The sequence below is a fragment of the Chinchilla lanigera genome, unplaced genomic scaffold, assembly GCF_000276665.1.
Source record: "Chinchilla lanigera isolate Chin_1 unplaced genomic scaffold, ChiLan1.0 scaffold00003, whole genome shotgun sequence".
NCBI classification, from domain to species: Eukaryota; Metazoa; Chordata; class Mammalia; order Rodentia; family Chinchillidae; genus Chinchilla; species Chinchilla lanigera.
In genome coordinates this window covers 36,660,152-36,675,572 of record NW_004955404.1, presented here as the reverse complement: position 1 = coordinate 36,675,572, position 15,421 = coordinate 36,660,152, and the positions used below count along the sequence as shown (strand labels likewise).

General features: G+C 34.2%; 1 protein-coding gene across 1 annotated transcript in view; it reads right to left on the bottom strand.

The window, feature by feature from the left end:
* Klhl1 (kelch-like family member 1) overlaps positions 1 to 15,421 on the bottom strand; it is a 392,040-nt gene that overhangs the window by 21,329 nt on the left and 355,290 nt on the right. The window contains exon 9 of the mRNA XM_005374194.2: positions 935 to 1,147. Coding sequence (XP_005374251.1) covers positions 935 to 1,147 — 213 coding nt within the window. The remainder of the gene's footprint in view (positions 1 to 934; positions 1,148 to 15,421) is intronic.

The window sequence follows — 15,421 nt, the reverse complement described above, 5'->3', positions numbered from 1 at the left end:
TCTTAATAAGGACTCTCAAATTCTTAATGCACAGAATATTCTGGTCCTAAGAGAAACAGACTTTACAAAGCTGTAACAGGGCTGGGGATATAGCTCAGGGGCACAAGCGCTTGCCTGGCAAGTGCAGGTCCTGAGTTTGACTCCAGTACCAAAAAAAATAAATAAATAAAAAATTGCAGTAACATAGCCACTAAGGGTCTGCCTGGTTGGACTAAGCCTGAAACCAAGATTACCATCTTACTATAGCCCCCATAGAACTTGTTTTTGGAACAAAAACCAAATTGGTTTTTGGAAAATTGAAGGAATAATTCTATTTAGAAGGTACAACAGCATACTCTTTACCAGTCTACTATAGATTCAAATAATTTATAAAACGATATTCCATAAAAATAACAAAATCAATAATTCACCTTTGAGAATTTGAACAGTTAGTAAAACAAAAAACAAAGGATAAACAGGACAATAAATTATGCAATATTTTAAAAAGGATGAACAAATATTTAGTGAATTACTTTACATTTTGTTTCAATCAATTGTTTACAAATACAGCAAGGAGAAAATTTAAATTTACTTAATAGTCTTTGAAAAGGATCATAGAACAGAAGGGAAAGAAGGAAGGAAGGAATAAAGGAAGGAAGGGAGAAAGGAGAGAAGGAAGGAAGCATGGAGGGAAGGAAAGATGGGGAAGGGAAGGAGGGTGGGAGGGAAGGAAGGAAAAAAAGAAATCTTAAAAATGAAAAAATTGTGTTTGCATGTGTGTTTGTAAGATGTATATTTGTGAGAGAAAGACAGAGATACAAAGACAGACATCAAGAAAGTAGTTGTAGGAGTGGCATGCACTTTTGTTAAAGCGCATAGTGTTTACATCACTTGAATTAGGAATCAATGTCATAGGCACTGTCTCCTGCACTGCAGCAGTGACCAGCAGCCTTACCTTTCCACATAGTCTAGGAGCCTGGAACAGTGGTTTGAAGCAGGTGCATCATGACCGCCAACTGCATAAAGGAAACCATCACAAGTAGCCACTCCAACACCACCTCTCCTCTTGCACATCGGAGCACACATGTTCCACTTGTTTGTGTGAGGGTCGTAGTACTCCATTGAACTCAAACAGGAACTTCCATCACGACCTCCAACTGAATACAGTCTAAAAGCAATTGGGAAACATGTTACACTGTCATAGCTTGGATGACGAAAAATAGAAAAAGGTCATATAGGAACAAATTCAAAACTCAAATATATAAGAAATACAATTATTTCATGTGGACATTTTATTACAGACATTGTATAAATTATTACACATATATAGAGTTCCAAGTACTGTAATATGCAAGATGCTAGATAAAATTAAAACAAGTATAATTTTTTAGCCTTTACTGATTCTGCATTAACTTTAATTTGCTGATTACAGAAAAACTAAGTTATGTTTACGTCTTAGCGTCAATAAATATTGAGGAATAGCTAGTAAAATATGGAATAAGATGTAAAAAATTTTTTAAAGATGTAAGAAATTGACCATAATCAGAAGAAAAGGGATTATTTTACTTGCTGATCAGCAAATGATTTGAAATTGTATAAATCACGTGTGTTCTTGTGTTCCTTACTTATAATTCATGACAATGAACAAGTGAAATAACCGCAATGAGTACTGTCTCAGCAGCAATTTCCTGAGGGTCTTCACTATAGCTTTTACAAGACTTAAAAGTGTGTAGCAATGTTAGAGTGATTAACTCCTGCCACAATTGGATATCTTCATTTTTCTCTAATTATTTCATTAATGAGAAATATGACAGGAATCCTGGAAGATGAATTTTATATTATAACTGTTACTTACAAAATTACAAATACCTTATCTATTCTTAAAGAAATAGTTTTTCTGTTTCATAGCAAATAAAAACATTTCGGCACATTAGAGTGCTGTTTTTTGACTGTTGTTTAAAATGTGGAGCACATATCAAATACTATCCAAAATTTAGTAATATATCTATGAACAAAACAAGAGAAACATCCCTGCACTCAATTCTACTGATGCAGAGTAAATATAAATCAGTATATTATAAACTACTGTGGAAGGTGTTCAGTGGGACAGCTCAGAAACAAGCTCAGAATGCAACTGGCAGGAAGAGGGGCTGTGGTTACAATTTTAAATAAATAAGTAGGGTCATCACCGCTGAAGTGGCGGTGCTTACACAAAAACAGAGACGGTGGTAGTGATTGGAAAGAAATTGAGGAATATCTAGTCTTAGGGGTAGGGAATGTTCCAGGCTAGCTAAACAGTGAGTACAAAGTTGCAGGACCAGGGAAGAAACTTTAGGGGATGGATGAGATGGACACTGGCTTTGCATCTGGGGTTAAAGTCAGCATTTCAAGGTATTTAGCATTTGACATGGGTTTGTGTCACCCTCTCACTTATGAAGAAGATGTACTATGCCTGTTTTAATGAGAACAGTTGCTGTGGAAATTTTTCTTTGCTATGGATGTTGTTTTTTCAGGTATTGATAAATGGAATTAATTCTATATTTTCAGCTTCAAAACTGCACAACAAAATGCAGAATGCACAGGAAACGCAAAATATGTACAGGAAACAGTATTACTTAGCATATAAAAACATTTCCTGATCTCACATCTTTGATTAATTCTAGAATATGGCATCTAAACTGATTTTAAATTCTGGGGATATTTTTAAAGTTTCAGATAGATATTTCTGATTCCCGATGTGTCCCTTTATGAATGTCATGCCTCTTTACTTGGTTACTAAAAAAATTGTCTGCTGACACTCAGGCTTCAAATATGGAGAAATTAACTAGTAGGAGCATTTTAAAGGATAAATGTTAGACAATTGTTTTCAAAACTCACAGGAAGTGAAATAATTATCCACTCAGAAGGTTTTATCCCCCCATACAGTGTATGAAATCTGAACCTCATTTATTTGTTTCATGTAAATATATAACTCAACATAATTATGCTATAATATTTAAATATTGTTAGAAGAGAACTAAATATATTTTGCACAGATATTAGTTAAATATCTTCATATGAGTTCAATTCATAGTGATTAGTTCATATATAAAATTATATCACTTCGTTGCTATTGTTTTAAAGAAAATGTTGACTTTTAGACGCTCTATATCCTATGATTTAATTTTCTGAACTTAGCATTGCTGAGAGTAGATAATAAAATAGATCTTGGCTATAACATATTACATTTCTCTGTAGTTATTTTAAGAATGATTATACCTATATCTATGTATATAAGTCCTGATATATAAGTATATACATATATATGGAAAATCACACTTCAAAATTGTTTGAACAATAATGTTGTTCTATGACCGGCCTACACTAAATCATGAAGAAATGGAAAGTCTGAGTACATCTATACCTGATCTAGAATCAAGGTGTGATGTAAATATCTTCAGATTTTGGAGACTGGAATAGTATTGAAAACCTCCACATGAAGAGGAACTCAGGACTAGATGGCTTCACTGATAAATTCTTGCAAATACTTAAAGAGGAATGAGTGTCAATCTTGCAAAAATTCTTTCAAAAACTGAAAAGGTGGAAATATTTTCAAGAATATTTTGTGTAATCAGCATTATTCAAATATCAAAGCCATAGGCAGCAGAGGAAAACTAGAGAACAATATTCCTGATGAATATATAAGCAATAATCCTCAATATACTAGTAGCAAACGTCTCAACAGCACATTTACAATCTTTTACACCATGGCCAAATGGGATACATACCTGTGTCTCAAGGATGGTTTAACACAGAAGTCAATTTATGTGAAATATATACCACACTAACTTGAAAAAATAAGACTGCATAATTAACCAATAGCAAAAAAATGCATTTCACAAAATTCAGTACACTTTCACAATGAAAACTCCTAATAAACTAGAAGTGGAAATAAAGTAATCAACAGATATTAAATAGGATGCTATTTATTTAGCCAAATTTGTCTACTGAAAAATACTCAACATTCAGGAAGAATGAGTGATAGATAGTCTACATTTTGTCTATCTCAGAATATAAAGAAGCATATGTAGTAATTATTTAAACATGCTTATTTATAGAAATTAAATATTGAGCCCATTAGCATTTTTAGGCAATATCATATATATTAAAATATATATTAGGTAGAAAAAATGTTTCTGCAAAGTTCACAGGTTACAGTATCATTAAACTTTTAATATATTTAATCATATTACAAATTCCTCTAATAAAATCCAGAAACGCAGGGCTTATAAATAGAAGAAATTCATATAGTGCTTCAATGAAAATGAGATATTTGACATTTCTTTTTATAAAATAATGTATATGCTAGTTGTCATCTTATAATTTAGTTATTAATGCTGAAATGATGTTATCAGTGGTTTCCTTCAGTTAGTATATGATATGTCCCTTTCATGTATTTTGTAGGGTTATATATCATACAAATTAACAATGTTATGATTATAATTTTAATACATAGCATAAAATATTGATTATTTATATGGAAGAGTTAATTGAGAGGAAAAACTACACTGTATTTTTCCTAAAGAAAAAACTTTTAAAAGGAAATTAGAAACTGGATATTTTTGTGAAAAGATAAAAGTATTCATATGGAATATTTCATGGACCCATTATTAAAATCATTTGATGTCTTCATGTACCTATAAATATATGTACCTTACAAATCAACCAACATTACCTATAATCTACTTATTTGTAAATAAATTAAATGACTTAAAACTAGAAGGTTAAAATAAATAATGATAATAACTATTATCATAGTTATTCCTAAAAATATTTATAACCAAGGACTAAAAACAACATATTCTGTGCGGCATACGATAACATACACAGACCTTCATGAAAAATTATCAAAAGGTATCATCTCAAATCTCCTTTCATGGGGGCTGGGGATTTAGCTCAGCGGCAAAAGCGCCTGCCTGGCAAGCGCAAGGTCGTGAGTTCGGTTCCCGGTACCGGAGAAAAACAAACAAACAACAAAAAGAAACAAATCAAATCTCCTTTCATAATTTATTCCAAGCTTAGACTGATTTCCTATTTTTTTTTTCACCACTATGACAAATTAGATGCCGACACACTGAAACGCAGAGAAAAATCTGGTGCTGGAAGTAAAGGAGCTGACAACATGTGATCTGACAGCTGACAGTTTCATAGCAAAAAAGGATGCATGACATTCAAAGTTAGAGTTGAAAGATGAATAAAAATTTGTAAGATGAAGAACTAGAGGCCAAGCATTGCATAAAGGGAAAGTATTATGTGTAAAGAGATGGGTCAGCAGAGGTCACAGCAGGTGCCTAACAAAAAGTGGCAGGTGCATTGTTATGGAGGAGGTGGACGTGCAGGACTAGGAGGAAGAAGTGCAGGCTGAAGGATGAAAAGGTAAGGCTGAGAATGAAAGGTGTGTGTGCCAAGCTATGTAGTTGAGATTTAATTCTGAGACAAAGAAAAAAGCCATTTTTAGGAATCATCAAATTCATAGTTCAGCTGTCAGGAATACTGACCACCATATTCTTTGCAGACTAGTACTGGGCAGGAGCTCTAGTAATATGGCTTAAATAAACCTATCCAGAACTTTGCTGAAAAAAGCAAGAATCTGGATGTTCCTACTATTTTCCCTAATGTAAGTGTTTGACCAATTTGCACATGCTTACATAAGTTTTAGACCCAAGTTTCAGAGCCTTAGTAATGAATTACCAAGGGCTTATCTAAAATAGTGTGACCATTAGCATATTTCATAAAATAAATCCCACTTTTATGAGAATATGGATTAAAATGTGCATAAAATAAGTTTTGCATATGTTAAGACACAGGCTGCTTCCCTCCTATAACCGCATCCTCTCTAGAGGATGTTCTGTCAGTCTTTGCAAGTCTGACATTTTAACACTATTTCCAAGCTAACAAGTAGGCTTGCTACAGTTTCATACATGCTGGAAGAAGACACTCTCCTGTTTTCAGAGAAATGTCTTTATTACTTCCAAACAATAGGCAACAGGAACTTCAATTTTACATGATGTTCTCTTGTTCTAAGTTCCACCAGTGTTATGTATGGAGACGTAAGTGAGCACTGCACAGGTTCTCAGTTTTTCAGATCTGAAGGTCCTGATCTTTTAAAGGAAGCTTCCAGAAACCTGGTCAAGGGACACTGTCTCTACTTGTCTTTATTGAAGAAACAAATCAACGGAGAAACAAATTTATTCTCAACCCCAAAAGATGAAAGGCCACACTGTCTTCCAAGGCTGTTTGAATTACATTTATCCTTAAAGATACAGTGTGAATAAAAGTAATCAATTCTTCCTGTTTGGAAAATATTCAATAATGCTTTGGGTTCCAAGATGGAGCCCTAGATGTCACAATCACAGCTTGTACAGCAGGATGGAGGAAAGATGGCAGACAGAGCACAATCTCTTCTTTAAAACTGTTTCCTCCATCTTGCACAACTTGGCTCCCACATCCATTTTTCAGAGTTTGGACATGTGCCAATACTTAACTGGCAAGATGTTAGAAAATGCATTCTTTATTTTAGGTGCACATGTCTTTCACTTAAAAAGTAAATTAAAAATAAATAATTAAAGGTGTCCATATTGTCATGTAAAAAGGAGTAAATGGGTATTAAGAGACAGAAGTTCCTGTCAAAGCACTAAACCTTTTCTAGACCTGTGTTCTATTGCAGAATCAAGATTACTTTTTCTATATACACAATTGATTTTTACTACATACATGGGGATACTTCTACTCATGTATTAATAAATTTAAGTGTATTGGCAGTAGAAAGTCTTGCCTCATTTCGTATTGTCTTGTTCCTGAAAATTTTTTTTTTTTTTTTTTTTTTTTTGGTTTTTTTCCGTTACCGGGAACCTAACTCACGACCTTGCGCTTGCCAGGCAGGCGCTTTTGCCGCTGAGCTAAGTCCCCAGCCCCTGAAAATTAACTTTATTTAGAAACTGTATCCTAGGTAAATTTATTTATTTCATATTTTTATAAATACACATCCTCAGAGATAGTTATAGGAAGTGTTTCCAGCCTAAATATTTAGAGGATTAATTAATTACTATGTCATACTAAATGTAATTTTCACTCACCATACTTGGCGACTCAGAAACAAAATTCAGGGATTACTTCCTGGGCATAATAAAAGTATTAGATTTTCCTAACACTACCAGGACAACACTTCTGAAGCAATTCTCTAGATCCAGAACTCTGGTCTCTTGCTTCCCCATTTATGGAAAACTCTTTTATTTGATCCCATGAGAAACCATTTAGACCCCACTATTAGGTACTCCTGCACCTGCTTTCTGGGAAATTTTGATAGGAGGCACTTGTTAGAATGCCTCACAGGCCAGTGAGTAGAATTTAACTAAGCTTTTCACAGGTTTCTGCCAGCTTTTCTTTCTGCTTACAAAGAAATACTAGTTTATATTGCAAATACAGCCTGAACTTGCTTCCATTATAATTTATGTGTAGTAAACAAGGTGTGGACTGAGGCCTGAATGAGCTCACATCTTTATTTATTACACTGTAATCATATTTATTTAAAAAATCTGGAAGTGGTAAAATGCAATTAAACTTAGGTAAGTTCACCACTTCCCAAAACTTAGAAGAATTCACCAAATTCCCTGGTAGTTGGTCACATCTATTTTAATCCCTCCATGTTTCCTAGCTAATTCTCCCTCTCCTCCTATTGTAATATTTCAGCATCTTGTTGTTTTGTTATTCTTCCTTCTCTCCCATTTCATATTAAGTGAGCTACCTGTCTGAAAATCAGATTTCTTTTCTCTGAGATATCACCATGACCATTGCACATTTGTGAATTAAAGTAATAATAATGTAGTCTTTGTTTTCCCTTTGAGAAAAGCAGAGATTCATCTGCAGATATTTGTTAAACAAAAAGCACTTCTTAGCTCCACAGAAACAAGACTGACAAATGGTAGGAAGAAATATCAATCAAATGTCCCAGGAACACAAAAGAAGGAACATTTAACTTGAACTGGGTGGATTAAAAATTGGTTAATGGAAATGGTACAGATGAAACTAAGTTTCAGGTGGTAGGGAATATTAAAAATTAACTTATTTGGGTTAGAAAAAGCAAATCCTGATATATTGTCAGTATTTCTTGTACAAAACTGTCCTCAAGGACAGTACACTGAGTACTGTTGGTACTGAATTTACCACAGGGAGCCTAAGGCATATTAGCTTCACTATATTAGGTGAACAGTGTAGAGAGTGTTCATATGTATTCAAAATCAGGTGAATGTCTGAGAAGAGGAAGTAGGTGGGTGGTGGTTAGTCTCAGAGGGTAGGCAGAGTTTTTAAATAAAAATAAGGAAGAAAATCTAGGCGAAAAGATGAGGATATGAAAAATAAGCTACTGGACATGGACACTCAGTGTATTCAAGGACTCTGATCTATTTGTTGTAGCTGCCAGATCATACAACTGTAAGGAAGGTAATATAAATGAAAACCAGAAAAAAAAAACCTTGTACAAATCATTAAATCGTATTTTATGCTCCAGACTGAGGAGTCTGCATGTGAGTACGTTCAAATAGGCAAGAAAAAGGAATTCTTTCCTCTTGCTGTACTGTGCGATTCTGAGTTGTGATTTATCAAGTAATCCCTCTGAATTCACTCAACTACAGCTATTGGAGTCTTAATAGTTTGGGCCTGGAACCATAAGGCCTAGTGCTTAACACTGGGCATGATAGAGAAAACAACAAACTTTGATTCCTGCCCTTCTGGTACTTTGAACAGTCTGTGGTCCTCACTGAACAAATTTTTCTGTGAAATTACACTGTCCCACAAGGATTATTAACTTGAGGTGTTGAATAAGAGAATTAATCCATTTGCAACACAAGCACAGTAGTCTCGGTTTTCTGTTTGTTTGGTTGGTTAGTTTAGACAGGGTCTTGCTATGCAGTTCAGGCTGGCCTTGAGCTCTCTTTGTAGTCCAGGCTGGCACTGAACTTGCAACAATCCTCCTGTCTCAGGCTCCTGCGTGCTGGGATTACAGGCGTGCTCCACCAAACCCAGTTTATTTTTTTCTTTTTCAAGTGCAGCAGTACATAAGTATTAAAATTCAGGCCTGCCTGTAAGTACGTCCAGTGTTAGTATCAGCCATAGGAGATTATTTAAGGGACAAAAAACACAGGAAGAACTTTTGCCTTCAATGTGAAGCTTGAAAAAAACACCCACACTAAGTCAGGGTTGAAAACAGAAATAATAAAAATAGCTAAAGCATATGTTGTTCAGGAGTCTGCAGTGATGACCAACCAGTGGGCCACAATGTCTATTCACTATTTAGTAGTATTTTCTTTATTTACCAAAGTCTTTGCTGACATAAGATAACAAATCTACCCCTTACTTTAATATGTCTTATTGGAAAACTGACCCAAGTGTTTCCTGAAACCAATATACTTTTGTTTTTGAATGCATCAGAGCACACTTAACAATTTTAAATCCTGAGAAAATTTCATATTGTCTCCAAAATAAATGGAATCTCAAATAACCTAAACATGACAGTATTGCTCATTGTTTTTATTCGGCCTAATTAGAAAAAAAAATTCTGAAATAATATTCAGGGAAACAACATCTAGGTCAGAATGACACATTAGTGACATGTGAAAATATATCAAGAGAAAAATTTCCTGTCAGCAGAGGTGAGGAAAAAAAAATAAAAACTGTCAGAGGGTGATGTTGAAACAATTTTCTGCTATGGGTCTGAAGTGAAAGGTCATTCTCCAATGATTGTGTTTCTGCCTAACATAGCAAAAACACCTAGACATTAAAACAATCATCAAACTGCAGGATTTTGAGGATGTTAAATTACATTCCAGGACTGGAGAATGATACCAAAATATAAACTGTATGATTTTAATTTAAAGAAAATAGACCATTTGAATTAAAAACCATTCACAACATTTTCATACAATAACATTACATTTTCCTTAGTTAACATGCACATAATTTTAAGAACAAAATTTTAAAGTAGTATTAATGTCACAATTTGCTACTTGATATGAAGAATGGCATTAGTTTAAAAAATTCTCAAGGTATTCTACATCCTGGTTGACCAGAAAACAACCTGAATGCTGAGTCTATGCAAATGCTTAACAAATTTAAAAGGGGCACTAGTAAACATTGTATACATAATTCGTAATAACTGGATGTGAAAAATTGCTACAAGATTCTTCATTAAATATTTTATCTAATTTATTATTTAGTAAGATGAGAGAATAAAAATAAGTAATATTTTAAAATATTAGTTTGTGTGTGTTTACAGAATAACATTGGAAATTACATGTACAGTATTTTGGATAATTAAAAGATAAGAATGTTCCACATCTGTGAACAAATTTTCAAGGTCAATGATGCATCCATTTTCTTTAAAATTTGGAAAATAAATCTAATGAGCAAGAAAAATGTCACAAGTATTAGATATATTTCTTTATATATTTATGAAATTATTCAAAAAACAGGAAATGCTGTGATTTGCTCTATTGGAGTTATGAAAATTAATATTCAGAAGAAATGCCATTACATTAATGTAACTCTTACTATCCATAAATAAGTGTTTCCATGAGATAGTTTTTCTCTTGAATTTAACAAAAACAATGTGAAATTTTACTGTAAATTTTCAAATTAACTGATTTTAGAAAAATATTGTTAGGTTTAAATAAAAATAAACTTAAAGACAAAAATATTATAACAATTAACACATACTTTTTTTCTATGTATACTAGTTTATTGAAAGGAAAAGTCAGTGCTTAATTTTTTTTTTCTTTACCAATTTTGCATACTTCCATCTAGTAATCTGAACAACTAATTTTTTTACTTTAAAAAAATAGCAAAATGCCAACATTATACACAAAAATAAAGCAAAAACAATAAGAATGATACAGGGTTTCAGAATAAAATGACAGGGATTAACAGTGGTTGTTACGTTACATGTTTTTATCTTCATTAAATTTGGTCATATTACCAGATGTAAGAATACAAGATTTCTAATTTGAAGACAACAATATGCAATATAATAACCATTATTAAATTTCCACTTTCTTTTTTAGTGAAGCTCTGTATTGTTTGTAATTTTTTTTAAATTACTACTTTTTATTCTCTTGAACTGATCAATTCTACATTCTTACATCTGGTAATCTGAGCAACTTTGTTAAAGATAACAATATGGAATATAACAACCACTGTTAATTCCTATCATTTTGTTCCAAAGTCCTGTATCATTTCCATTGTTTTTGTGTGTTTTGCTTTTGTCTTTGTTGTTATTTTATTTTTTCCTCTTTAAAATAAAAAAAAAGACTGCAAAAAAAGAAATAAAAGAAATACAAGAGTGATACAAGCTATACCATAGAGAAACTTTAAAAACATGGTAAGTGAAAGAAGCCAGTGGAACCCCTGGCCTCCCAAAGACTCATGTACATACCTTCATGCAAAAGACATTTTAGTTCATCTGCAAGAGTTGCCCAAGCCAAGTCCTAACGGTTTCAGGATTGCTGAAAAGTCCAAGTATCAAGTCTCTTCCCAGATATAAGGCAAACTCTCAACTACAAGCCCCAATACCAATGAAAAGTTAAATACTTCCAACATTCAATCACACAAGGTAAATATTACCATTCCAAAAGGTCCAAACAGGAGGATGCAAAGCGCTGGGACCAAAGCAAGTGCAAAATCCAGCAGGTTTAACGTTAAGTCCTGTGGTTTCATGTTCAGTAACTGGAGCAATCTGTAGCACACTGTGAGCTCCAAAGAGCATGCATGACTCCACCCCTATGGCTCTTCTGGTGGCTGTAGATCCTACAGCTTCTCTCTTAGTCCCGATTTGCTCCCTCCTTGCAGCTTTCCTTAGACAATCCACATTCCTGGCTTTTCCAAACTTCTGCAGTCTCCAGCGCACCTTTTCCTTCACACTCACAGCTTCACATACTGTCCTCTCAGAGGCACACTGCTTGGCCTCCCAGGCCTTCCGAAATCTAGGCAGAAGCCTTCTTAACCTCAGAATTCTTGCATACTGCCTGTGCCTACAATCGGAGCCACGTGAATGATGCCAAGGTCTGCTGGCAACTGGAGCAGCAGCCAAACTTTTCTCTCTCTTGGACTTACGGGTCAAATGCTTGGATTTCTGGACAGTCTGAATCCAATTCTGAGGAACAGATTCTCAGTGCTGCCACCATTCTGGAACACAGTGCTCTGCAGCTTTCTCCTCAAAGCAAAGTCTTTCACATTTGCAATTTTGAGGCTGCAAAGGGTGGAGACTTGCAGCTCCTACTTATGCCCTCAGGCCATCTTTTCTATTCTCTTGTTCTTCCTCAGCGGTGGAGATCTCCTCAGCTCTATCTTTGTAATCCACAGCTTTACTGGACCTTCCTTTCTGGCCAAACTCATAACATACATTTTCTATTAAGCAAAATGACACTATTAACACAACTGAAAATATTTTTGATTGCCTTTGGAAAAGAGAGCCAAATAAAAAGAATATATTAAAAATAGAAATAAAAGTGGAATGCAAATATTCCATGTTGAAATTATTCAAAGAAATTTCTTTTTCAGAACTTATGGATAAGAGCAGATAAACCCCCAGCCCAAAAAGAATGTTTCTTAAACACAAAAGAGACTAGATTGTCACATCACTATCTGCTTTGGCTTTATATGATTCTTCTTCATCTTTCCTTTCATATCAAATTAATTTTGGAAATACTTATGGACTGACATTGATTTCTCATATAATATTTGAAGGTAAGGCTGGGAATTTAGCTCAGTGGCACAGAGCCTGCCTGCAAGGGCAAGGTTGTGAGTTCGATTCCTGGTACCGGAAGGAAAAAGAAAAAAAGAAGGTAGGATTTTTAGAATAATTAAAGGTAATGTGAAAATACTAAGGGCCTTAAAATGCTCTGTGATGGTGCAAATCACAATTGTACAAAAGGAAATAAAATTTAAATCCCTATTTATGAAATAAAAAAATCTTTTTTAGCAAAAGTGTAATCTTTATAGCTTAAAATTGCATGTAGTGATACATGAGAATTATTAAGATAACATAGATACACTAAATTAAAATAAGACCGTTATGAAGCAGAGAAGAGTCAAAGGTGTTATATAAAGCAAATTAAAATGCAAAAAAGTAACTCAATTAGAAATAAAGATCATCAACAAGTTGACATTGAATCTATAGTGTACAAGAGAAAGTTTCTCAGGTTAAGCAAAAAAAAGAAATGAAATGCAGTATTTTTAAAAATATGGCCAAAATAAGTGTTCAAATACACCTAGAACTATTAATATAAATACATACAAAAAATATACTTTAAAGCAGAGGATTAGAATATTTAAAAAGGGAACAATATAAGTAAATCTCATTAGAGAGAAACTTAACAAAGCAGAAAAAACACATGTTTGAGACTCTTAAAATGAACTTCAAGTATTACTTTACAGAATTAAAAAGTAGCTATCAAGCCAGGTGTGGTGGCATACACCTGTAATCTCAGCACTTGGGAGGCTGAGGCAGGAGTATCGTTGTGAGTTCGAGACCAGCCTGGGCTACAAAGTGATCTCAAGGCCAGCCTGAACTGCAGAGCAAGACCCTGTCTGAAAAAAAAAAAAAGTAGCTATCAGATTATAGCCTGGTATATATATATATGTGTATATATATATATATATATATATATATGTATGTATATATATATACACACACACATACATATACATATATATATATATTATTTCAAGAAGGATATGCCAGTTTTAAATTGTATTTCCTCTCTTGTATATTTCCTTCCTCTCTTGTACATTTTAAATTTTGATGTGACAGGTGAATGTATGCAATTTAGGGGACCATGCATTATAAATTGAGTTTAGGGTTCACCTAAGCTTGTTCTTGTCCTGCCCTTTTGGGCCATATTGGAATGTGGAAACTCCCTCCCTGCACTTTTCTGGTCACAGTTAAAAACCCCTAGGCTAATACCTGCTGAGCTCATAGGCAAGATAAGACCTTTGAAAAGGATAAACTCCCTGGGGAAATTCTTGTCCTTGTCCTTGTCCTTGTCCTTGTCCTTGTCCTTGCAAGAACGTTTTGACTGCATTTCACCCACTGTCTTTGATCCAGATGTAATGAATAAAAAACTAGGGTCTGGGTGCCTCATGGTCTTTGGTTCTTAGAGAGCAACTGGTCATCCCAAATCCCTGCTATGTACCACTTTCTTTTTTGTCTCTTGCTCTTTCTTTCCTTCCCTGCCATCCACTGTAACCCAGGAAGGAGACTGTGACCCATTACAGAGGTCTCCAATAATGGGAAACACTTTTCTGCTTTGCTTTTTATTTTCTTTATAATATTTTTTAAAAAGTCATCTGAAAGAAAAAGCCAATATTTAGAGAAAGGGACTATAACATATATACTCTCTACTGAGTAGATTGACAAAAATAACACAAGTGAAAAAGTTTCTTTTATGATTGCCATTGAAAAATAGAACAGAATAAAATACATTAGGAGAAAAGAGAAAAGTAGAATGTAACTAATTTCCCTGAAACAGTTCCAGGGTTCTTAGGATCTGACACCACTGAGCAGCAGAAGGAAAGGGAATAGCTGAAGTATAAGGAAAAGTCTGGCTCCATCCGTTTGTTTTCTGTTCCTGCAGTACATCACCCTTTCCTGATTTAGCAACAGTAATTCTGTGCCATTAGCTGTCTTGACTGCAATTTTTCTAATGTTTTCAGGGTCATCCTCAGTGATACCACTGTAAGCCATCAACACCAGCAGATTCACTTCTTCTAAGAGCTCCAGGTCCCAGGCTAGGGAAATACTCTTTCATTTTGAGATATTTGCCCCAGGGAAGTAGTAGCTGAGTCACACACACACTGAGTTTCAGCACCACAAGCCAATCATTTAGTCTTCTAAATCTTACTAATTTAAATTTCTTTTTTTAGTTCTCCATCCCAGGGCAGTTGCTTTTTCTTTGAATGAGAACATTATGGTATAGTCGTCTCTTATGGACCTTTCAATTAATTACTTAATTTTAAACAAACAAAACACATTTCACATTAAATTTTCATTGCTCATAATAACTCATAAAGAGCTGGTGCCATATGCCCCTGTAACACCAGCACTTTAGAGGCTGAGGCAGGAGGACTACCATGAGTTCGAGACCAGCTTTAGATACACAGTGAGTTCAAGGCCAACCTGAAGTACATAAGAGGCCCTGTCCCCTCAAAATGAAAGAATCATTGATAAATGTTTTGTTTTTGCAATCTTGGCTAAAGCTCAAATTAATATGAACATAAACAAGATTCTCATAAGTATAAAAGCTTGAGTTGTAAAAATACATACATGCGGAAGAAATCACTGGATATGATCTGTATCATAAGGATAAAGAAAAGTAAAAGAAAAAATCTATTTAATTCTGAAGGCACACCAAAG